At 46.5% G+C, this 22824-nt stretch overlaps 1 protein-coding gene across 2 annotated transcripts in view; it reads left to right on the forward strand.

Moving 5' to 3' along the window:
* LOC117466531 (cyclic AMP receptor-like protein A) overlaps window positions 1-22824 on the forward strand; it is a 48510-nt gene that overhangs the window by 6355 nt on the left and 19331 nt on the right. The window contains exons 6-11 of one of the 2 annotated variants that reach the window (XM_034109830.1): window positions 2384-2471; window positions 6126-6215; window positions 6701-6739; window positions 12906-12984; window positions 15949-15996; window positions 22160-22242. In XM_034109830.1, the coding sequence (XP_033965721.1) occupies window positions 2384-2471; window positions 6126-6215; window positions 6701-6739; window positions 12906-12984; window positions 15949-15996; window positions 22160-22242 (427 nt within the window). The remainder of the gene's footprint in view (window positions 1-2383; window positions 2472-6125; window positions 6216-6700; window positions 6740-12905; window positions 12985-15948; window positions 15997-22159; window positions 22243-22824) is intronic. The other variant, XM_071207028.1, reaches the window with a different exon arrangement.

Below are 22824 nucleotides of genomic sequence, written 5' to 3' on the forward strand. Positions count from 1 at the left end.
GAGATGCCCACACCGGGTTATATTTGAACTCTCTGCCTCCTTGCTTGGTCGGGCCGCTCAACGGTCAGTCTCACAAGGACATACAGGCTAGAAAGTGAGCTTTTGAAAGTGATAAACGTTTTAAATAAGTAATTGTAAAGTCACTACTATCAGTCAAAGAGAGTACTAAAGCCTTGCCTTGTATATAAAAAACAAAACAAAAAAAGCATATTGGTGTCTCCGAATAACCGGACTTCAGTGCTTCTTCTTTATGCCTTTTACATTATTGTATGTGTCTTACATTGAGTTTATGCTAATTACTTCTCATTGAATGGTTATATTTTAAATTGACGATTTATTAGAGCAGCAACGATTAGTTGTCAGTCGGTCGAGAGAAAAATAATCCCGACTATTTTAATAATTGATTAATTATTTAATTCATTTTTAATGAATGTGTTTCCGACTCTGAAGTATGGCAATTTCCAGCTTGTCTCCTTTTTATATCATATATATATCTTTGGCTGAAAAAAACGAGATATATATAGATCACCTTGGACTTCGAGAAAAATGGGAAAGACATTTTACTCAATTCTCTGACACTTTATTGACCCAACGACTAATGTAGAAAAAACCTTGCATATTAATCAATAATGTAAACAAATGGTTATTGCTGCCCTATATCTGAAACAGCCTATCCTGTTGTCTTGTTTGACAACAATTTGGCAACTCAAACTGTGCATGCTGTTCCTATGTTCTCAGGAAAGAGATGGAGAATGTTTACATGCCATTTTGAGATACACCAGTTGTCAAGGGTGGAGGAGTATTCCCATACCCATGCCAATAATACCACACCCGTAACGATGGTGTAACATGTGGGAGTCAATTGCAGCTATTCAGTACACGCCCTCAAACCAGACGCCTCAGTGTTTCATCATTGATTTTCCTCCAATGAGCACATCATTTGGGTTTGTCAGACACATCTGCAACTTCTCAATTTGGTTGATATTGGTCGGATTTCTTGGACTTATGAGGCAGGATTGTGTTTACCTTGAAAATCTTGGATGCATTTGTTGCAATTACAGTTCCTTTAGCCCCAATTAGCATAAGGGTTGTCAGTTAGGACTGACTGCTAATGCAACTCTCCTCCAGGCCTGTTTTATTGGTCTCGCAGGCAGACACACATCACCCTCACACACACTCAGACAGATACAGGGTAATGGGCAGTGAGTTAGTGCTGCAGGGTTGCTGCCTGTCACCTCGCTTTATCACGAGGATCCTCACGCTTAGGACAAACGGCCACACATAAACACCGGCTGAGCGGGCACTTTGTTCTGTTGCGAAAGCCCCGAGTCTAGTGGGAGCCGCATAGCGCAGCTTTGCTTTTAACTCGGACTAATGGTTATGAAATGTGTTTGAAATGGAGGAAGACGGTAGCCGGGGCAGGCGGTGGATCGGAGCTGTACGTTGTCGAGTTTTAAAGCAAAACGTTTCGGCTGTTGTCAGGTTATGTAAGACACGCTGTGACTGTGATTTATTTTGACAATGACATGGACAGCCAGCCTCCTTCTTTCTTAGTCACTGCGCACTATTCCTAAACAGTGCTCGAGTGTACAGAGAGAGCGAATGTTGTATATTTGTGTTGGGGTTTGTTCTGCGAAACTGAGTAAGATGAGTATGCGGCTGAGAGAATCCATCTTTGTGACGACCAGCCCTGCCTGTCCTGTCAACAGAAACACACACACACACACGCACACAGAAAAGGGCTGAAAACAAGGGCAAAATACTGAAGTGAGCATCCTACTCTCTTCATTGTCTCTGTAAAATAAATAAAATCCTTTTCAGTTTCACTACACTTGCTCTAGTCCACTCAGTTCGACTCACCCCCTCCTCACCTCACTCCTCGCTCTCCTTCTCATTTCTTCCTCTCTCACCCCCAACCCCTGCTTATCTCCCTCTGCTTTTCCACAGTTCATCATTATCTCTTCCCCCTCTCATCCATCACCCTTAGCCACAGGTTTCCCTCATATTACTGCAGAATGGGCCTTCATTTATCAAAAAGTGGACCCACACACACACACGCATACAAGTGTGTTTGGACACACACACTTGCAGGTGCATGCTGTGTGACGAGGGGAGCTGTGTTGTCATTTGACCTTGTTGTTTTCCCCCTGTGTGTGTGTGTGTGTGTGTGTGTGTGTGTGTGTGTGTGTGTGTGTGTGTGTGTGTGTGTGTGTGTGTGTGTGTGTGTGTGTGTGTGTGTGTGTGTGTGTGTGTGTGTGTGTGTGTGTGTGTGTGTGTGTGTGTGTGTGTGTGTGTGTGTGTGTGTGTGTGTGTGTGTGTGTGTGTGTGTGTGTGTGTGTGTGTGTGTGTGTGTGTGTGTGTGTGTGTGTGTGTGTGTCCGCAGACTGGAGTGCCTTGGCCTGGGTTTGCCTCATCACAGTGAACCTGTACCTCAACCTGGTCCAAGAAATCAGCACCAACAGATATGAGAAGTGAGTCGGGACAATTGTTTCCTTTATTGCTTTGTGGATTGTTTTTTTTCTTGTTTTTGTTTATTTCAATTTTCTGTCTTTTTTAGAGTCCAACATCTTTGGAAGAAGTCCATTTTAGTATGTGACAAAAAGTAGAAGAATAGTTCTTACTTTAATCTCAGAATTCTGAACAATGACCATTTTTATTAGAATGATTTCTTTACTGAATAGATATTTTACACACGGCATCTATATTTTACACACGGCATCTATTGCACGTCTGTCCGTCCTGGGAGAGGGATCCCTCCTCTGTTGCTCTCCCTGAGGTTTCTCCCATTTTCCCTTTAAACTGTGGGTTTTCTCCGGAAGTTTTTCCTTGTACGATGTGAGGGTCTAAGGACAGAGGGTCTAAGGACAGAGGGTCTAAGGACAGAGGGCGTCGTATTGTCATACTGATATTCTGTACACACTGTGAAGACCACTGAGACAAATGTAACATTTGTGATATTGGGCTATAAATAAACATTGATGGATTGATTGATATTCATTTTTTTTAATTCTCAGAGATCTGACTTTTTCCTCAGAATTCTGAGATTAAAGTCACTACTCAAATTTGTTATATACTTTTGGTCACACCCAAACATGTTTTCTCCTTAAATAGAAAAACTGAAAAATATAGAAAAACAAATATATTTGATTTACTATATTCAATACCTGAGAAAAAAAGAGCTCGAACCAGAATGATGGGCTTATTACTTCCCAAAATAGTTTCTGATTTATTTTTATTTTTATATCGGCTAATTGATCAGTCAACAAATAATTTAACGTCTTTGTCCGTCGTGTATACAATTTCTGTTTCCATGTCCACCACTGTGTCTTCCTTTAAATCTAATATTCCCCTCTTGTTTTGCTGTGGCCATTTCCCACTGCCTGTATGTGTGTTCGTGTGCATGTGTTTGGTCTGCCAGAGCATGTGTCTCCCCACAGAGCATTGACAGCCCCCTCCCTCCCTCCCTCCCTCCCTCTGTCCTCTTCTCTTCTGTTCCAGCCGACGCTCTAATTGAAAAGGGAGTGAGTGTCAGCCGTTAAGTGTGTGTGTGTGTTTGTGAGTGTGTGCACCCATCTTCACGCTTTGTGGCTCTATGTTTCTGTCGCTCAAACTCCCATGAGCGCTCTCCGCAACGCAAGTGTGAATATGCTTGTGTGTGTGTGTGTGTGTGTGTGTGTGTGGTGTGTGTGTGTGTGTGTGTGTGTGTGTGGGGGTGTGTGTGTGTGTGTGTGTGTGTGTGTGTGTGTGTGTGTGTGTGTGTGTGTGTGTGTGTGTGTGTGTGTGTGTGTGTGTGTGTGTGTGTGTGTGTGTGTGTGTGTGTGTGTGTGTGTGAGATATTTTCTCATTTTCCATGCCTAGCGAGGATCTTGTGACACATTATGAAAAAGAAAAATGTATGCGCTCTGTGGCGGGGGGGTAAAGCTTTAGCAAGTTAGCGGCAACTCACTTCTGGGAGTCGATTGTAGATGTGTGTGTGCGTACACCCTTCCTACCCATCTGTGTGTGAGGAGTTGGGCTGGTAAAAAGACGTTCCCCCCCCCCCTTCCCATGGGAGTTTCCCCTGCATTGATTAGCAATAAGCCAGATGATATAATGGTGTTATAACTCAGAAGTAGACGGTTTTATGGATGCGGGGAAAGGGGCCAGCTAGGGGGGCCAAAATGGTATCGCTTCAGAGCCTCGTCAGCTGCATACCTCTCTCGGGTCCAGAGGGACAAGGTGTGAGGAGGATGTGTCTCTATTTTTGCATTGGGGTGGACACACAACGGAAAAAAAACAACCTCTTCGTTTAATAGATCAGAACGAAGTGAGGACGGGGTGTCTGGAGGGTTGTCGTGTATTGACTGCACATTGATAAGCTGTGTGTGTTTCGGCAGGATGTGGCTTTGCATGCATGCAAAATTACCCCTCAGCCCCCCCCCCTACCGCCAACCTCCCACCCTTTCTATCTCTCACTCACTCACACACACACACACACACACACACACACACACACACACACACACACACACACACACACACACACACACACACACACACACACACACACACACAGACTGATTGACTGATGGCGCAGTGTGATGGTTTATGAAAGAAGAAATGGCTAGAGGAGATGGGGAACGGAGGCTTGATGATCTAAGCGTGATTAAAGTGGATGCAAGAGAGGATGGGTCGTGTGTTTATGTGTGTTTGAAGGACAGATTCAGGCAAAGAAGAAGAAGAAGAAGAAGTGGTTTGAGGCTGTGAGGAATGAGATTGAGCCCTGAGAGATTTCTGTCTGTGTGCGCGTGTGTGTGTGTGTGTGTGTGTGTGTGTGTGTGTGTGTGTGTGTGTGTGTGTGTGTGTGTGTGTGTGTGTGTGTGTGTGTGTGTGTGTGTGTGTGTGTGTGTGTGTGTGTGTGTGTGTGTGTGTGTGTGTGGGGGTGTAGGTGTAGGTGTGTGTGTGAAGAGCAGAGCACAGAGCGGCCCTGCTGTGCCTCATTAAGCCCATGTTGAGCGCAGCTCCGGACCTCGTCATCTCCCTCTCAAAGCGCTGCCAGTGTGTGGTGTGTGAGCTGCAGTGCGCCTGTGTGCGAGTGTGTGTCTGCGGGGCTGCCGGCTCTCGACATTGATTTCCTGACAAGCCCCCCCCCCCTTGCACCAATCATCACACCACCGACTGGCAGGACTGATTTTACCATTTATATCCCTCCTCCCACCACCACACACTCTTTCTCTCTCTTTGTCCGTGTCTCTTTCGCTTTTAGCGCTCCCACCATTTCCCTTTTTTTCGTGCTTCCTTGTTTTCTTTTCTCTCACACCCCCTCTTGTGTAGGATCCAAACTCTCTCCCTCTCTCTTTGGATCTTTACATTTCATATGTCTCTTTTCCACCCACTGTTTTACCCTTTTTAAACCTCCAGACGTCTCCCTTTCTCCACCACCTCCCACACACTCTCACACTGCTGTCTATCAGCTGAGGGCAGAGAGGGGAGATACAGTGTCACCCAGTGTAATCAGAATGAGTGTGTGTGTCTGTGCCGCACAAGCCGAGAGGGATTGAGTGTGTGTCAGCCGTGTCGCCACAGCTCGATTGACCACACTTGGAACAAGTCATCGAGGACTTCCCTCTATTGACCGGGCGACGCTATACGCTCTATAAACTATCGACGCCCACACCTACGCCCAAGACACTGGAGCGTACACCTCATCTGTCGGACACTGACACACACAGTGTGAGTTCAGTGATTGAGATCCGATCGTTTTTTAATTGATATCCAGTCAGAGCCTCTCTCTTATTAACCATTTTCTTTATACGATGAAGTCTATCCAGCTTTGACTACATATATTTTCGTCACTAGCCCTCTGAGTGAGACTCCACATCCTGCTTGTGGTTTTTATGCAGACATATCTCTGCAAATCATCTTTTCCGCATCACTGAGAGTAATTATGGCTTAAATTACCATGAGTAATTGGCACTCTGGCTGTATAGGCATTTGACTGCACCTGAAAAATGACCCTGATGTCGGTGGCAACAAAGGGATGAACTGAAGAAAATAATTGATTTAGTCTTTTTTTTTTTCTCTCTCTCTGCGAAGCTCCCTGTTCTCTGCGCCTATAACGAAATAAATGTCTGTCTTTTTATCAGGTTGTACCATCTGATGGCGTGGGGGGTGCCTCTAGTCATGGCCTCTTTGCCGCTGCTGAAGGGATACTACGGCCCCGCGGGAGCCTGGTGGTGAGTACAGCCCAGCGTCCAGCTGCAGCTTAGTTTTTACGTTTCTTCAGCCTGCCACAGCAGATTTGCTGTTAAATATATTTCCTTTCAAAGAGGGCCACACTACTGGCCTCAGTCCAGCTCCAGACAGGCTTATTCTCTCATAAGATTTTATGTGATCAAAATTGGCAATTATCAGAATATCTTTGAACCGTAAAACACTCCCTCAGACTCTTCAGCTTCTTTTTGTGAATAGGAAATGCATCATTTGTTTAGAGGGAAGTCAAAGGGGTGAGGGATATGGGAAGAGGCCGGGCCAGCGGAATGAGAATTGGGACAGTCTTAATCTCCGGGCTCGGCTCTCTCTTTCCACTCGCGGCTTATTAATAGCTACAGCTGCACAGCTTTCCCCCTCCGCAGTCACACAAGTCTGTCTTCCGCTCACGCTCTCCCTTTCCTTTGTAACCCCCTCACCACTCTCTCTCTCTCTCTCTCTCTTCCCCCAGCTGGATCACAGACGATCACGTAGCCTGGAGATTTGGGATGTAAGTAGACCCTTTCAGCGCCGGCATCAAAGCTTCCCCCACTGGGGGTGATGGGGAGGAGGGGGCGGTGGGAGGGCTGTCTCTGCGGGGAAATGTGAAGGGTTGCATGTCAGGGGAGCCTGCAGGGTTTTTTCCCACTTGGTGTAAGGCCAAAGTGTGTGTGTGTGTGTGTGTGTGTGTGTGTGTGTGTGTGTGTGTGTGTGTGTGTGTGTGTGTGTGTGTGTGTGTGTGTGTGTGTGTGTGTGTGTGTGTGTGTGTGTGTGTGTGTGTGTGTGTGTGTGTGTGTGTGTGTGTGTGTGTGTGTGTGTGTGTGTGTGTGTGTGTGTGTGTGTGTGTGTGTGTGTGTGTGTGTGTGTGTGTGTGTGTGTGTGTGTGTGTGTGTGTGTGTGTGTGTGTGTGTGTGTGTGTGTGTGTGTGTGCGTGTGTGTGCACATGTGTGTGTGCACATGTGTGTGTGCACATGTGTGTGTGCACATGTGTGTGTGTGCACATGTGTGTGTGTGTGTGCACATGTGTGTGTGTGCACATGTGGATGTGCACATGTGGATGTGCCTGCCTCTGCCTTGTCAGATTTAGGGGAGTTGCTACACTGTGTATTTAAGTGTTCAGGACGGCTATGAAGGATTATGCCTGTCTACTGCTTTCTGCAACTGGCCCTAAGTCTGCAAAGACTCTGCCAATCCCCCAGCACAGACGCTTAGCCACATACACACACCAACGCACACGCACACAACAACACTTCGCTATGAGCCAAGGTAATCGCGCTGCTGCTCGCAGCATCAGCAGGGAATCAATCTTTCTAAACAAATAAGCATGCACACACACTGACAGACTTGCACAGACAAACACACACACACACACACACATGCCGAACAACACATAGCTATCAGCTGCGCTAAATGAGCCTGTGTCTCTTTTATCAGCGCTCCTCTGCTTCCCGGCTCTTTCTAGTTTTCCACGCTGTCGTGGCCCGGGGGGACGAGTCGCTCAGAGGATCAGGGAATCTTCATTAGCTCTAATTACATCAAACCAGATGAGAGATTAGAGGCCAAGGCAGAGCCCGTCAAGGAACACTTTCACTCACACACACACACACACACACACCCTGCTGACAGCTCGCTGGGTAAAGCACAGGAGAGGTTTGCGTATTAAAGGTGAAAAGTGGAAAGGGTGGGAGGGGAGACATACGGGGGAAAGTTAGAGACACAGGGTATTACTCAGCAGGGGAAGGGAAGAGGGGCGGCATGGCAGCACGGGAAGGAGAGTGAGAGTGAGAGAAATAGATTGCCCTCGTCTCTGCCCACGCCCCGTAGTGTGTCTTCATCAGAGTTCAGCGAAGCAGCGCAGACAGGACTCGGAGGAGGAGGACGCTGTTAGAGGGGATGAAAGAGGAAGGAGAATGAAAAGCAGAGGACAGCGTTTTAGTGACGGAGGTGCAGAATTTCAGGGGTTGAGTCAGCAATTGGAAGCACTCGAGCGTAGCTGAGTCACTGCTCTCAGAGGTCCCCATCGGTGTGTATTATGGGCCGCAGTCAGACACAGCAACGGAAAACTGACCAAATAACGCTCACCACATTAGCCGCTTTCACACCAAGTACTTTGCGGTGCTTAGTCCCCCCGAACTCTTTAGTCCTTGGGAACTGTCCTTGTAGATCGCGTTCACACCGGAATAAGTCCCCGAGGGAGGATTAGGCAAATGAGGCCGCTTACGTCACTTCTTCTTCTGCTTTGGGTTTACTGGCAGGCCGCAAACAACTTCACGGCGTATACTTCCACCCGAAGTTGGGGACTGGCTTCAGTAGAAGCTGATGGGTAGCGTCTTCCGAGTAAATCGCCAGAAGCGCCAACACCTCCTCATCACTCCACCGCTCCCATGTTTTATTTTGTGTTGCCATAAGTTAGTCTCTCTCGGTTGGTGTGCTGGGCTAATGCTAATTATGCTAATGCAAGCAAATAAAATGGCGGCTTCACAAAAACAGAGTTTCAGAGTTTTACGGGGCGTGGTTTGCAATTCGCCCAGCCAATCAGAAATTGGAACCTTTTTCTCTCCAGGAAAGTCCCTGCTCTCTAGCAGGGACTAAAAAGGGGTGAAAAGGTTCGCAAAAAAAAGTTCTAGTTCCAGATCTTTTTGGTGTGAATGCAAAATCCCAGGAACTATCGGAACTATTCCTGGGAAAAGTACTCCGGTGTGAAAGCTTCAATGGATGTATAATAAGAACTGGATACAGCGTGGGAGGCGGGGCCTCGTTCATTCCTATGAGAGTTGCTCATTGGCGGAAATGGCCCAACTTTTGAGAGAGTGAAACGTCATGAAAGTATTCATATAATCCGTTCTTATTGTGCATCCATGGGTAAAGGTAAAACTCATGTAGTACTGATTGAACACGTCACATGAACGTGCCGGGCGGCGCGGTTCATAATGAGGAGGAAAATAACTCTCAGAATAACATTATTAGCACATTTGATTTTACAACTTGAGGACCGAATGTTTTTAATAAGGGCTATACAAATGTTCATACTGGGTAGTTTAAAAAAAATATCCAACGATTTAGAGAAGTCTCTTTCCCAATGTTAGTCAATGGGAAAAAGTCTTTCCGGGCCCAGCGACTGATACGGAAGTGTAGTACCGCCGTTTGGCCACAACTAATATTTTCTTCAGAGTCCGGCGCACTTCCTGGGGGCTTGACTCTAGCAGGGACTATCTGGGGGTGAAAAGGTTCGCGCAAACTAGGTTCTCGTTCCAGATATTTTTGGTGTGAATCCAAAACCCCAAGAACTATCGGCCTAGTTCCTGGGAAAAGTACTCCGTGTGAAAGCGTCTAATGGTCCTGATTGAAATATATCAACATGAATTGGGTGGATTGTCATGAAATGTTGCACATACATTCATATTTCACAGAGGATGAATCATAAAGACTTTGGTGAATTCTGAATATTCCTCTAGCAACACCATAAGGTTTGAATTTTTGTTTTTTAGTTGCATGTCTTTGCAACAATTCGACGGATTGCCATGACATGTATTACATATATTCATTTTGCCTAGAGGATGAATGATGAATGAAACATTATAAAATCTACAAAATAGACTGACACTACTTTTTGTACTTTTAGATTAGATTCATGGTTACCATTGGCTATATCTTCAAAAAAGACAATGTTTTGGGGAATTTCAAGCTTTTTACTACTCAAAGTAGAGAGGTGACAGGAATAGATGGATTGACATGAAATTTGGGTCACACATTTATATTCCTCTCAGAATAGATTGCAATAACGGTGATCCTTGACCTTTTCAATCAGTGCAATCACCAGCGTAAATTATTAACTTTTTCTATATTTCTGACAAAATATCGACAAAACAATTGATATTTGTGTCAGTCGCAGCTGTACTTAGCGCTAAGTGCTCAAAAGCTAATAAAAACATGTAAAAACACTACTCAGGTGAAACATTATACCTGATAAACAACCTTTTTTGTCTTGCCTTTACTGTTTAGCTTTCTGCTGTGCTGTTTATACTGCCTTGTATCCTGTTTTTGGACTGCATACCAAAGCAATTAGTAAACTCTGTAAAACTGCAATTGTGAGCCTTTTGAAACTAACATTTAACTCCAGACTACACCCTCACAGAGTCACTAGCATGGCTATAATCTATTTTCCTTTTAACTTTTGCATTAATGCATGTGGTGACGCCCTATACCTGCTCTTCCTGGCCTTTGTGCCTCCTCCTCCTCCCTCTCTCTCCCTCGGCTTGTGTCCTCCCTGTCTGAGTGGTTGAACAGGTAGATCGTGATCTTTCTCTCAGCAGTAGGATCTTGTTTGTCAAAGTCGAGCACTAACCCGCACAGTCGGGTCCCTACCAGCACTTAAATTAAAGCTGCTTTCATCCAGGCCTCATTCTTTACTTCAGAGTGCTGCTGGAGGGAGGGCCAGGCCGAGGCAGAGACATTTAATCTGTTTGTGACGATCTTTCTTCCTGCCAGTTTCAGGCTTCAGTCCTTGCTCACTCTTGAAATCCCTCTTTCCGTCTGTCCCTATAGTCGTTCTCCTGGCTGCAGCCTGCTTTTCCTTTGTATTCTCACTGCGAATGTATCCCTCTCCACGTCTTTTAATCACCCGATGCTTCTTTCTTATTTTTGTTCTTCCTGGTCCTGACCCACAATCTGCTGTCATACATCCACCTTTTCCATCCTCACCTCTATTCTTGTCTTCACTTTTATCCTCCCCTGCCCACTCAGAGTCTTCTCTCCCCTCCGCTCTCCCTCTCGCTCGCTCTCTCTCTGGGTAGTGCTCAGCTGTAGAGCACAGCGGACTCTAATGGCAGATCATTATCATGCTAATTAGAGCACTTTGTAGCTGCCGCCCGTCATTCTCTCTTCCTCGCAGCCCCCCCACGCTATCGTTAAAAAGGCCACCCCCTCCTTTCTCCTCTCCACCCGCCCGCCCCACCCCCCCACCCACCTCGTCTCTCCATCATTAACGGGACGTGCGCTGGCGTAATTGGACCCTGTTTATTCCGGAGAGCTGGGTTATTAAATCACACTGAGGTGACGCTCGCGCAGGTCTCCCCTGAAACGCTTTCATCATTGTCCCGTGCCATGATTGAACCTGCGTGGACGCGCACATACACGCGTGTTCAAAGAGGGTGTTCTTTGTATATAGATGTTCCCTACAAGACATAAAGAAACACGATGTGTAAAGCAGCCTTTTCCCTCGCCGTGTTTTCTGCTGTGAAACAAACGCCTACCATCTCAGAATCCCCTGCCAATAAAAAGTTTAATTCCACACCGGATTTTTTTGGACCCCCAGGCTTGAAAAACAAGTGTGGACGAAGTTAAATTAGGCCAAGGACCCACTATTTGCATTTTTTTTTATCCTGCTTAAAGTTGCCGTTTATAGCACACGTATCAAGGACTTTTCAGCAGAGTGTTGGACATTTATTCCCAATCCACTTTCCTTTTGAAAGCATGTGTGCCTGTATTTATGGGTTAGACGCAAACTCACTCTCTCGGCTTTGAATTTCAGTCGTTTTCCTCTGGGTCATGTTCAAGCCCGTGGTAACTCTTGATGTCCTCCCTCTGCACAATATAATATGATTATCACGTAGGTGCATTTGGCCGGCGCCTCCCTGCCAGTGCCAGGTGCTCAGGAGGTCTTTGGTCCCGACTGCTCAGAGTTACCGAGGCTGAACAGAGACGTGGTGGCCAGGAACCTGTCTATCAAAGGGAGACAAAGGCCCGTTTCATGATAACAGGGAGAGGTTGAAACTCCTCCGAGCTTACATCACCTCCCAAGAGGTTGCATAACACAAGGCTGCCATTCCAACAAATCCATCTCCACTGTTTTCCTCGCTCGTCTCGCTCGCTTTCATTCGCTTAGAAATACCTGACATGTTATTCTCCGCCGCGCCTCCCTCGATTGTCAACCCTTCATCCCGTAGGAATGTCGCGCATTTCTGGTGTCGTGACTTGACTGGCATTATCTTTTGTCCTTTGTGTGCCTCTCTGTCTGCTCACTGAAACTATGAGCAGCACGATCCGTGTGCTGAGTCAGGCCTGTTCTACTCTTTGCTGTTTATGCACAAACTATGTGTCATCTATTAATCAGCTATTTAGGAAAATGGTGCAAAGATTACACCATCTGAACAGTCTCACCGTTATATAAACATTCCTTAATGAATGCTTGTGGCTTGAAATGAGGAATGATTCATGTTTAAAATCAAGATGCAAGATAATATAAAAGCTGAGTAACAAGGGTTTTGCATCCACATCTGAATTTGCTTTGGTCCAAATCATATCTAACAGTAACGCCCTTCTCAGATTGCATTGCCGCAGAGGAAATGTTATTAAATGTTTTTGTATCTATAATCGGTTTAGACGGCCCTAATATTTAAACATTGGACACCTAGTATGTTATTACATCCCATCACAGTATAAATTCCATTGGGGTATATGACACTCTACTCGTGGCTAAGAAACAAATTAAATCCGGTTTTTTTTCCCGTCATTTGACATTTTCTTTATTCTAAAAGAGTTATCAAAAACCTCCTCTTCCTCCTCCTGATCCAAGACTAAAAGGAAGCCGCAGTAAATCAAACGTTCTTGTAATAACACTGCATAACATTGCTCATTTGTAGTTTCTTTACGACCTGCTCGTGTTTGTTCGTTTGCAGATGGTACGTGCCGTTGTTCAGCCTCATCTTCCTGATGATCTGCTGCTACGCCAGGATAATCTGCGTGGCCAATGCGAGGGTGAGTGCTCAACATGCCTGCAGTCAGTAGCCGTCCAAAACACTGGCAGTTGAACTGAATCCAAGTGCATTGTGACCTTTTAGAAATGTGACATTAGTACAAGCTGACATTTCTGATTGCTCAGACAGGTTTGATGTTTGTGTGTTCTCACAAGAGCCGAGACAAATCCCTGGAAAACATTTTCTGTGTCTGATATATAATGTTATGGTTGGGAGTGGGCTTTCGTGGACAATTGGTCCATGCATGGAAGAAGAAACAGTGCAACTCTGATAGTCAATAATCATTTGGAAGCTATTATTTCACACTGAGACGATAGTAGAAAACATCTACACTGTATATGCAATGTAAATATATTGTGGAGTAATGTCTCCCTGGTTAGACAATGAAATCCCTCTTCCTCTGTGTGCGGTGTAATATGAACTTCTTTGTTCTTTGTTTTGGTTTACTTCTCTGTCAGCATTGTTGCACATGTTTGCATTGCTAGCTACCTTCTGCATGTCAAAATGGTGGTGGACACAGTCCTGGCTGAGACTCTGAATCATAGTTATTGCTCCTTATTTACTCAAATGTACTTCATCTCAAAGGGGTGCATCAAAGTAAAAGTGAAACTCGATAGCTGGCTTACATTTTTTAACCAAATATCCACCTTTCACTTATTCCAACTTCTCATAAAAGTACATTTGTGTCGATAATGAATTTAATTATTGCTTTACCTCCTCTCCTCGCCATAGCTCATTTCCAATTATAAGGGCGCAGTAGAAGCCAAGAGGGAGCATTCCTAACATATTGCATAGCTTCCCCTCATCTGACAAGACGGTGTGGCCGTACTGCCAGCGGAGAGGTGCTGCCTGACTCGCGCTACAACAATATGTCTGTGGGTTTTTGATATACCAAAAAAGTAATGGATAATCAGGTAAAACTCCCCACAGTCTCACAATAAATTAAAATCGTGCATGTCTTTATTTGGGCCGGAGAGACAGCGATGAGTGGGTGTGACAGATGAAAAGATAGCCGCGCTGCAGACACAAGACTTCAGGTAGCTGAGGGGGGGGAAAGAGACCACACAGCTCTTTATCATGAATGTGATAAAGAGGATGAATTGAATGTAGCCGCGTTGCCACCTCCATCTCATAACTCATTCAGCTCACGGTATTCAGCCTTCTCTCCCTCATCCTCCTGTCTCTCTGTATCTCTGTTTCCCACCTTTCTTGTTTCCTCTCTCTTTCCCTTTCCAGCTCCATCTGTCTCCGTCTCTATCCACCCTCAGTTTCCCGTTCCCAATAATTTCCCTCCGTGCCTCTTCCCCCTCTTCAGTCTGCCGTTTTGCTTTCTCTATCATATTTATGAAGAGCTCAAGCCTTATCTCTTTTCAGCTGCAGGCTGTCTCGCTTGAAAGAGTTTGGAAAGCTTTGGAAGCAGGGTAGGTGGCGCCGCATCGGGAAAAGGGATAAAGCCGAGGAGGCAGAGTGAAGAGAGGCGGGATGTGAGCTGGACGGAGACGTTTCTCCGCTTTCCAGAGACAGGAGGGGGAGGATAGGGGTAGGGAAACTACTCCGTACCTCATTAGTTTACCAAGTCCAAGCTGTTTACAACGGGATTATTGAGAGAAACACAGGCACATTCTGAGGGACAGTGTGAGCTCATACTAAATAGAGGATTTGAAAACTAATGAGTCATTATCAGGCGCGACAGAGAGGTCTGAGTGTTTGTTTTATGAATGTGATTTGTACATCCTTCCTGCCTCAGCCTCACGCATCAATACTTTCTGTCTGAATTGCTCAACTTCAGGAGACGCATCCTTAAAAGAGATTGCACAAAAAGGCAGGTACTCTCACTGGAGACCTGGCAGGTACTCTCACTGGAGACCTGGCCGAAGCCTGACTCTATTCCTCTTAGCGGTGGTTGTTCGTGTGGATGGGCGGTGGTGCTCTGGAACTGATTTAATGACCAAATGGCTGTTTTTTTTTTCTTGCACTGCACAAGCACACCACGGTCACGCATAGATTTACAATGACAATCACGTCAGTGCGGTGAAACCATGGCAACATTGAGTTAATAAATTGCAGAACAGAGGAGCGCAAAGCTGCCTCTTTTTGTGTGTGAAGCTCTGGGCCTCCAGAGATTTCTCTATGAAGTCTTGGGTTACATAAACCCTCTGGTTTCCTACGGCCCCCCCGCCCCTATCCCACTATTGCCAGCCCTAGTCGTGTGTGTCGTGTGTGTGTGGTGTGTGTGTGTGTGTGTGTGTGTGTGTGTGTGTGTGTGTGTGTGTGTGTGTGTGTGTGTGTGTGTGTGTGTGTGTGTGTGTGTGTGTGTGTGTGTGTGTGTGTGTGTGTGTGTGTGTGTGTGTGTGTGTGTGTGTGTGTGTGTGTGTGTGTGTGTGTGTGTGTGTGTGTGTGTGTGTGTGTGTGTGTGTGTGTGTGTGTGTGTGTGTGTGTGTGAGAGAGAGAGAGAGAGAGAGTCTATTTTCCTGCGCTTGGCTGTTGACATTTTCCCTGCATTCCCCTGAGAGAGGAGACAGAGGATGAGCGAAAAGTGTTCCCACGTTCTCTCCGGAGATCTCAGATCTGCCATGTTTGCTCCACTTTTTCCTTTTTCTTTCACACTTCTTCAAAAAAGGTCCCTCTTTTCTCCGCACCCTTTTGCCTCTTCATCTTCTTCCTCATGTCACATTGTGTGCGCTGAAGCTGATCAGTACCCTCTTGTTGGGAGATGCTGGGAGCTGTCTAAGTGCTCCCCTCGGCATCTAAGCTCTGCACTCTGCTGTGAATTAGGCGATGCTTGCAGGGATGTGTAATAAGGTGGAGGGATTCGGCTTTGGAGTGATAGCCAATGTCATTGTGTTCGCCTCTAGACCTCAGGAAACTCTCTAGGAAAAAACAACATATTGCTATTCTGCTTGTTGTTGTTGGCCAAAGTAACTGCCCTCGCCTTTTCTTCCCGTTTTGTGTCTTTTATGCACAGATGCAGTCATGGTTGGGAACCTTCAACCCGGAGAGAGAGAGACGAAAGGTAAAGCTTTGTCCCATTGTCAGATGTATCAACACACACTCGAGGCATGCACAGGCATACACACAAGGATTAGTGTGTGTGCGGGATTAGCCTTTATGCTCGCACGCTGTTAGGTGTCAACCAGCGGGGAGCAATCTGACCTTGTGACACCTACGCTTCCCACTGTGTGTGTGTGCCTGTTTATTTAAATGTGGGTGCGTGAGTATGCGTACGTGTTTATATTTTGGAGCTGAGGTGCCTGTCTGTTTGCCGCCTGACCTTACTGAAACACAAGGGAACTAGAAAAGTTACCTGCCAAATATATTGATACCTAAAGAAGTCAGATTGAGTAACAGGACATGAGGACAAAAATAATCGGGGAATGGAGAAAGGTAGACGGATAGTTGTAATTAATGAATATTAAATGTAAGTGATGACGCCACGCGTGCCATTGGGCTTATGCTTGTTTAGTTCATATAAAGACTACAGCTCAAATCAGAGCGTTTGTATACATTAGCCGAACATCTACACAGGAATGTTTTTTAAAAAAGATTGAAGGGACTGAGACGCTTTGTCAATAACACATTGGGGATAATATTGCACAGACTCACCTGGAAGACATTGTTGACCGTGATTGTTCTCATAGAAAGTGACAGAAAAAGTTGTGAAAGGATTAAAAAAGGACGCCTGAGCGAGAACTTTCTCACCTCCACACAGCTGGCTTATCGTGGTGTGAATGTTAAACCTTCAAAAAGTTCTAGAAATTGTCAGACGCCATTGTGACAAAGAGTGCTGGCAGCTAAAGGTCAGGGAGACTCAGTGTGTCAACACGGGTCAGAGGGTCTAACAAAAAGACGTTATGGGTTGCGTTTGGTAAATGTAGGTCACAGAGGGTTTGACCCGGCTTTGGACTAAATGTCAAGATCTCTAGGCCTCTGCCGTTTGAAGTGTGTCTCATATAGGCCCGTACACTTCATGGAAGCGCGGTACTAAATTGCTGGAAAACATTTTTGAATAAATAATCAAATTCTTTCAGGTTCTGGAAAGTATTTCCCCTTTAAGTCTTTATCTGGCTATTAGACAGACATCTTGTTCAAGTGTCCTCCAGAAAGACACCTCACCCTTGCCCACGCATGGCGCATGAATATGGAGACGACCGATAATTAAAATGTAAAGCGCTGCAATCCACCGAGCACCCTCCACAGAGGTGATCAGAGTCACAGCCTTACTGAGGAACAGTTGAAAAGGTGCGGTCTTGCTTTAGGTTACCTCACCCCTCCTTCCCTTGGGTTACACCTCCACCTCGCAGGGAGAGGTTTGGGAGAGGGGGGGGGGGGCAGGTTAGCGTTAAGGTTATGTAGATGCTGCCCCTAAGTGGCAGATGTAATTACTGCACACTGAACTGGCGTAACCCTCACAAGTGACGTGTGTGTGTGTGTGTGTGTGTGTGTGTGTGTGTGTGTGTGTGTGTGTGTGTGTGTGTGTGTGTGTGTGTGTGTGTGTGTGTGTGTGTGTGTGTGGTGTGTGTGTGTGTGTGTGTGTGTGTGTGTGTGTGTGTGGTGTGTGTGTGTGTGTGTGTGTGTGTGTGTGTGTGTGTGTGTGTGTGTGTGTGTATGAATGTGTGTCAGCAACATTCACACCCGCACTCTCTGCTCATGTGGGCTAATTGCTATGTGTTGCACAGAGTGTAAATAAGTCAGCAGTGGTTTCTATCACACTCTCCGTTTCCTCGTATATCTCTTTCCCAGTAGCTCACCTTGTTTTCCTCTGTTGTCCTCCCTGCCTTTTTGCTTTGTGCTCTCTTTCTTTCCCCCTCTCTTTCATTGTCCCTGTCCCTCTCTTCCTCCCTCCCTCCATCTCTCTCACTCTTGTACTCATACCCAGCATGAATAAAGCAGCAGGCCAGGTTCATGGGCATGAATATTTATGAGAGTTTATGCACGCGCTGCGATGCTTTAAAACAACAACAACAGCCTCCCTGATTGTACTTGCCAAGCCAGCAAGCCCTGGCTCGCGCGTGTGTGTGTGTGCACGCACGCGCGCGTGTGTGTGCGCGCGTGTGCGTGTGTGTGTTTAGCAGCAGGTGTAAACTAGAGAAAGGGATTCCTGCTGGGTTTCTGAAGACCGCTGGCTCTGGTTATTTCTATTCACTTCGCCACATCTCCCTCCTTCTGCGCCTCACATGTTGTCTGTTACTGTACACATGGACGCCGGACACACACAGACACACAGACACACACACACATATCTACGGTTCTCATGTTTTTGTGTGGTCACACATGTGGTTTTCTGCGTATGCCATTCTCGATCCTGTTTTATCTCTCTCTCTGACTCAGCCCGGCACCATCCCCCACCGTGTGTGTGTGTGTGTGTGTGTGTGTGTGTGTGTGTGTGTGTGTGTGTGTGTGTGTGTGTGTGTGTGTGTGTGTGTGTGTGTGTGTGTGTGTGTGTGTGTGTGTGTGTGTGTGTGTGTGTGTGTGTGTGTGTGTGTGTGTGTGTGTGTGTGTGTGTGTGTGTGTGTGTGTGTGTGTGTGTGTGTGTGTGTGTGTGTGTGTGTGTGTGTGTGTGCGCGTGTGTGTGCGGCGTTGGCAGTTATCAGGTCCGTCAGTCACATGATTGTGACACATCTCTGTGTGTCCCGAGCAATTTGTTTGCGGTCATGCATGAGAACACAAACGCACACCACGAGGTCTTGCAGCAGCGCAGGTCAGCGAGGGGGGTATTCAGGAGAGGGTGTTTAAGTCAGGCCTCACACACACCTTTAAAGACATTTGCACAACTGCTCACACAGCAGCTCAGTCCCGTCGGGTAGCAACAAAGAGTAAACAGCGAGCTGCTTGTTCGTTATCTTCCCAGGGTGCTTGTTTACTGATCCACACAAGCTTTGCCTTGAGTCACAATGCGAGGTGTGTGTGTGTGCGTGTGCGTGTGCGTGTGTGTGTGTGTGTGTGTGTGTGTGTGTGTGTGTGTGTGTGTGTGTGTGTGTGTGTGTGTGTGTGTGTGTGTGTGTGTGTGTGTGTGTGTGTGTGTGTTTGCAGCCTTGATTGAGGTGAGTGAGTGTTGCCTCTGCATGTGTGTGTCGTTTATGTGCCAGGTTTAACTTTTGTATGTCATGTCACCAACATCCGGAAGTACTTCTTTACTCTGAGTAAGCTGCAAGGACAGTTGGGTTTGTCTCCTAAGGGCTCTCCAAAACGACATGTGGCTTTGACAAAACACATACAACTCCTTTTGTAGGGATCCACTTCCCAGCTGTCAGGTATGTGTTGTTTCGAGTCCTCGGCAGTATACTTCTGGTTGCTTGACGGGATGCTTTTGGGTTTTAACTGTCCCTGAAAATCGATTTTTAGAAAAACAAATTGTTTAGTCAAGGTATTTTAAGAAAGGATTATGGAAAATAATTAAAATATGGCATTTTAGTTCCAGCCAGAACAATCTCGCCAATTGTGCCATTTTATAGTTGCTTTGGAGCTTTGGACCAAACCTCATCCCTGAGTTTGCTTAGCTGTCATAATATTGTAGGTGTTTAAATCTCCTTTTTTATATTTTCAACATGGACTTCTTGTCCATGTTGGCTTAAAAATGGATATTGGAGAAAAAGAAAACTGCTCAACTTGTATTAGACATAGAAAACATTTAATGAAGATAAGATAAGATGGTACATTATTGATCCCAATGTGGGAAATTGAACAGGAGGATGCTTTTTTCATTAAGTTTAAAAGTTGAGATCGAGGGGGGTACATGCAGCACACCAGGCATTAATGCAGACCACTACCCCTTTTATTTATTTGTTTGCTGCATGCTCTCCCCTCTCTTCCCTGATGTTCTGCCTATCTCCAGCTTTGCAATCAATAAAGGCAAGGAGAATACAAAAAAAAGAAAACATTTTTAAAGCTCGATACAGCAGTTGTCAAAATGATACTTCTTTCTCAAAATACAATTTACCAAATCTCTTTCCTAAACGACTTAATTCCTTACATCCTGCGTATGGTTATCATTTTAGAGCCTCTTTTTGGTCAAGTTGGGCATTTAAAGAATGAACCCTGAGAAAACCCCTTACGATGATCACTGGTCTCACTGGTCTCATTTTCACTCAAAAGATACGTAGTTTGAAAAGCCCTTGAATTTGACGCTGAAACGTGATGCTGTTATTCTTAGAGTGTCTTTCCTCCGCGGGTGAGGGTGGGTAGTACAGTGGGTAGTACAGTGGGTGGTAAAGGGGATGGGTTGCTCCCGATAACCGTCTGTAATCTAGCTTGCGTCATTAACGTTGGGACCGCAGTGCCCGCCGCACGTAATTACGGTTTCATTCCCCTCTGCTTCCCGAGCAGCGCCGGGGCCTCTGACACGGGAGGACTGTGATTAAAAACACCAGGCCCTTTAGCCGCGCTCCTCCTCCTTTTCCACATCCTGTCTCTTGGGCATTGAAATTCCTCAAATGCCTGCCTCTACACCTCACCGAATTTCCATCTGAGATACTGGTTCCATGCATGCTCTAAAACACAATTTCTGCAGTGGCTCACACACCCACAAATCTTCTTTTCCACTTAGCATCCTTCAGGCTTGCGGCTTGCCCTTTTCCTCTCTTCCAATGACACAATCATCCCACACACACACACACACACACACACACACACACACACACACACCATCAAACACACCCACTTGAGATGACAATAGGCAGAGCTTGACATGTCCGGTGATGTCAGAGCTCCCCATCATGATGGACATTAATAGGGCTAAGCCTAATGCTTGCCTTTGGGTTTATGCTGTAACCGGCTGTGATGTGGAAACACGACCGAGTTCTGTTCAGCTGATCACATACAGCCCGTGTACGTTACACGGTGAAAATGTGGCTCTTATTGTCAACATATTCAACGTGCGCGCACACACACACACACACAAAAGAAGAAATACCTCCGGGGGGCTCTCGTGATTTTCATTTGAATTGTTTAAAATGCCTGCGTTAGAGCTTGCACGCCTCGGGGTCTTTCTGGTGAGTAATTAATTTCCAGCATGTGGGGGTAGAGACCAGAGCTCGTGGGCCTGCCTCCTGGCCTCCACTTTATGTGTGTGTGTTAGAGCGAGAGCGAGAGAGAGGGAGGGAGGTTTTGCGCTGCTACTGCGCTCTAGCCTGGAGGAGGAGGAGGAGGAGGAGGAGGAGGAGGAGGAGGAGGAGGAGGAGGAGGAGGGGGGGTGGAAAAACAGAACAGAAAATCGATCCAGGGGCCGCGCTTCTCAGCCTCTACCGGGCGCAAGAGTCCTCCTCCCCGGGGAATTAGATAACGGCTTGTAAAAGCACTCCCCCTCCTCGGCTTAGAGCTGCTGCTGCTGCTGCCGCATCTCTCCGTCTTCCTGCCCGCCCGTCCACCAGATATTTAATCCATCCCCCCCTTCACATTACGGCATTAGTATTGGCTTCCAGTTTAATTGGAATCCCCGTTTCTCCTCATAGCTGTGTGGATATTGCGTATTATCAGCAGGTTAATATTTTATTAGGGTTTAATTGGCCTTTGTTGTTTTCCTCAGTGCACCGATCTTCCAGTTAAGTCCCGAAGTGTGTGTGTGTGTGTGTGTGTGTGTGTGTGTGTGTGTGTGTGTGTGTGTGTGTGTGTGTGTGTGTGTGTGTGTGTGTGTGTGTGTGTGTGTGTGTGTGTGTGTGTGTGTGTGTGTGTGTGTGTGTGTGTGTGTGTGTGTGTGTGTGTGTGTGTGTGTGTGTGTGTGTGTGTGTGTGTGTGTGTGTGTGTGTGTGGCCTAGCATTACTATACTTGTGGGGACCTAAATCTGTTTACACAGTCACGTGTGGGGACTCACCTCCCTTATGGGGACAAAATGGAGGTCCCCATAAGGGGGATCATTACTTTTAGGGTGAAGACTTGGTTAGGGTAAGGGTTAGGGTTAGGCATGTGTTGGTCATGGTTAAGGTTAGGATAAGTCTCCAGGAAATGCATGTAAGTCAATGTAATGTCCCCTGAAGTGATGTGTGTGTGTGTGTGCGTGTGTGTGTGTGTGCGTGTGCGTGTGTGTGTGTGTGTGTGTGCGTGTGTGCGTGTGTGTGTGTGTGTGTGTGTGTGTGTGTGTGTGTGTGTGTGTGTGTGTGTGTGTGTGTGTGTGTGTGGAGAGAGAGACAAGGGTGTTAATGTGAGTATTACGTTTCTCAGCAGTCACTTTTCTCTCCTCCAGGTTTCCTTGGCCGAGGAGATCAAACCGTTGAAGTGGTATCCCTCCGTTTACCTGGTGGTGTCCATCTTCCCCCTCATCAACAGGTAACACACACACACCACACAACACCTATACAGCACATAAACTCGGCACTCCGTTGTTTTCTTGGCATGTTGGCTTCACTATGCAGCTATCTTATCTCTTCTCAACCCGTCACCCCTCCCTACCTCACCCGCCTCCCCTCTCGTGCTCCCTCTTATCTGAACCCTCAGAAAGCCTCTCTCTATAGCAGCACGAGGAGATTGTGTGTGTTCGAGGCACAGAGCATTTTATTGGCTTTTTTTAAAACCAGGGCTTCATCGGAAGCGAGCAGTCCAGTAAATGATAACCTCGGTGCTGTTATTACTCTTTCACTCCCTTCCTCCCCCCCCTCTCTCTTTCTCTCCCCCTCTTTCTTTCATTTGCTGCCGCTCCCTCCCTTCCTCCACGCGGAGACCGGTGTGATTGACAGGTCAGGGTTACTAAGTGATTAGCTGCAGCGGCTCTGCTTGTCGCCCCGGCGATGTAGGCGGAGACACAGGTCAATTACAGGGTCAACGTCTCTCAAAGGCTCCGCTTAAACACCGCCCATCCCCCCCTCACCTCACCCCTCTCCTCCTCCTCCACCTCTCCATCCCTCCTCCCTC

The sequence above is a fragment of the Pseudochaenichthys georgianus genome, chromosome 21 (genome assembly GCF_902827115.2).
Source record: "Pseudochaenichthys georgianus chromosome 21, fPseGeo1.2, whole genome shotgun sequence".
NCBI classification, from domain to species: domain Eukaryota; kingdom Metazoa; phylum Chordata; class Actinopteri; order Perciformes; family Channichthyidae; genus Pseudochaenichthys; species Pseudochaenichthys georgianus.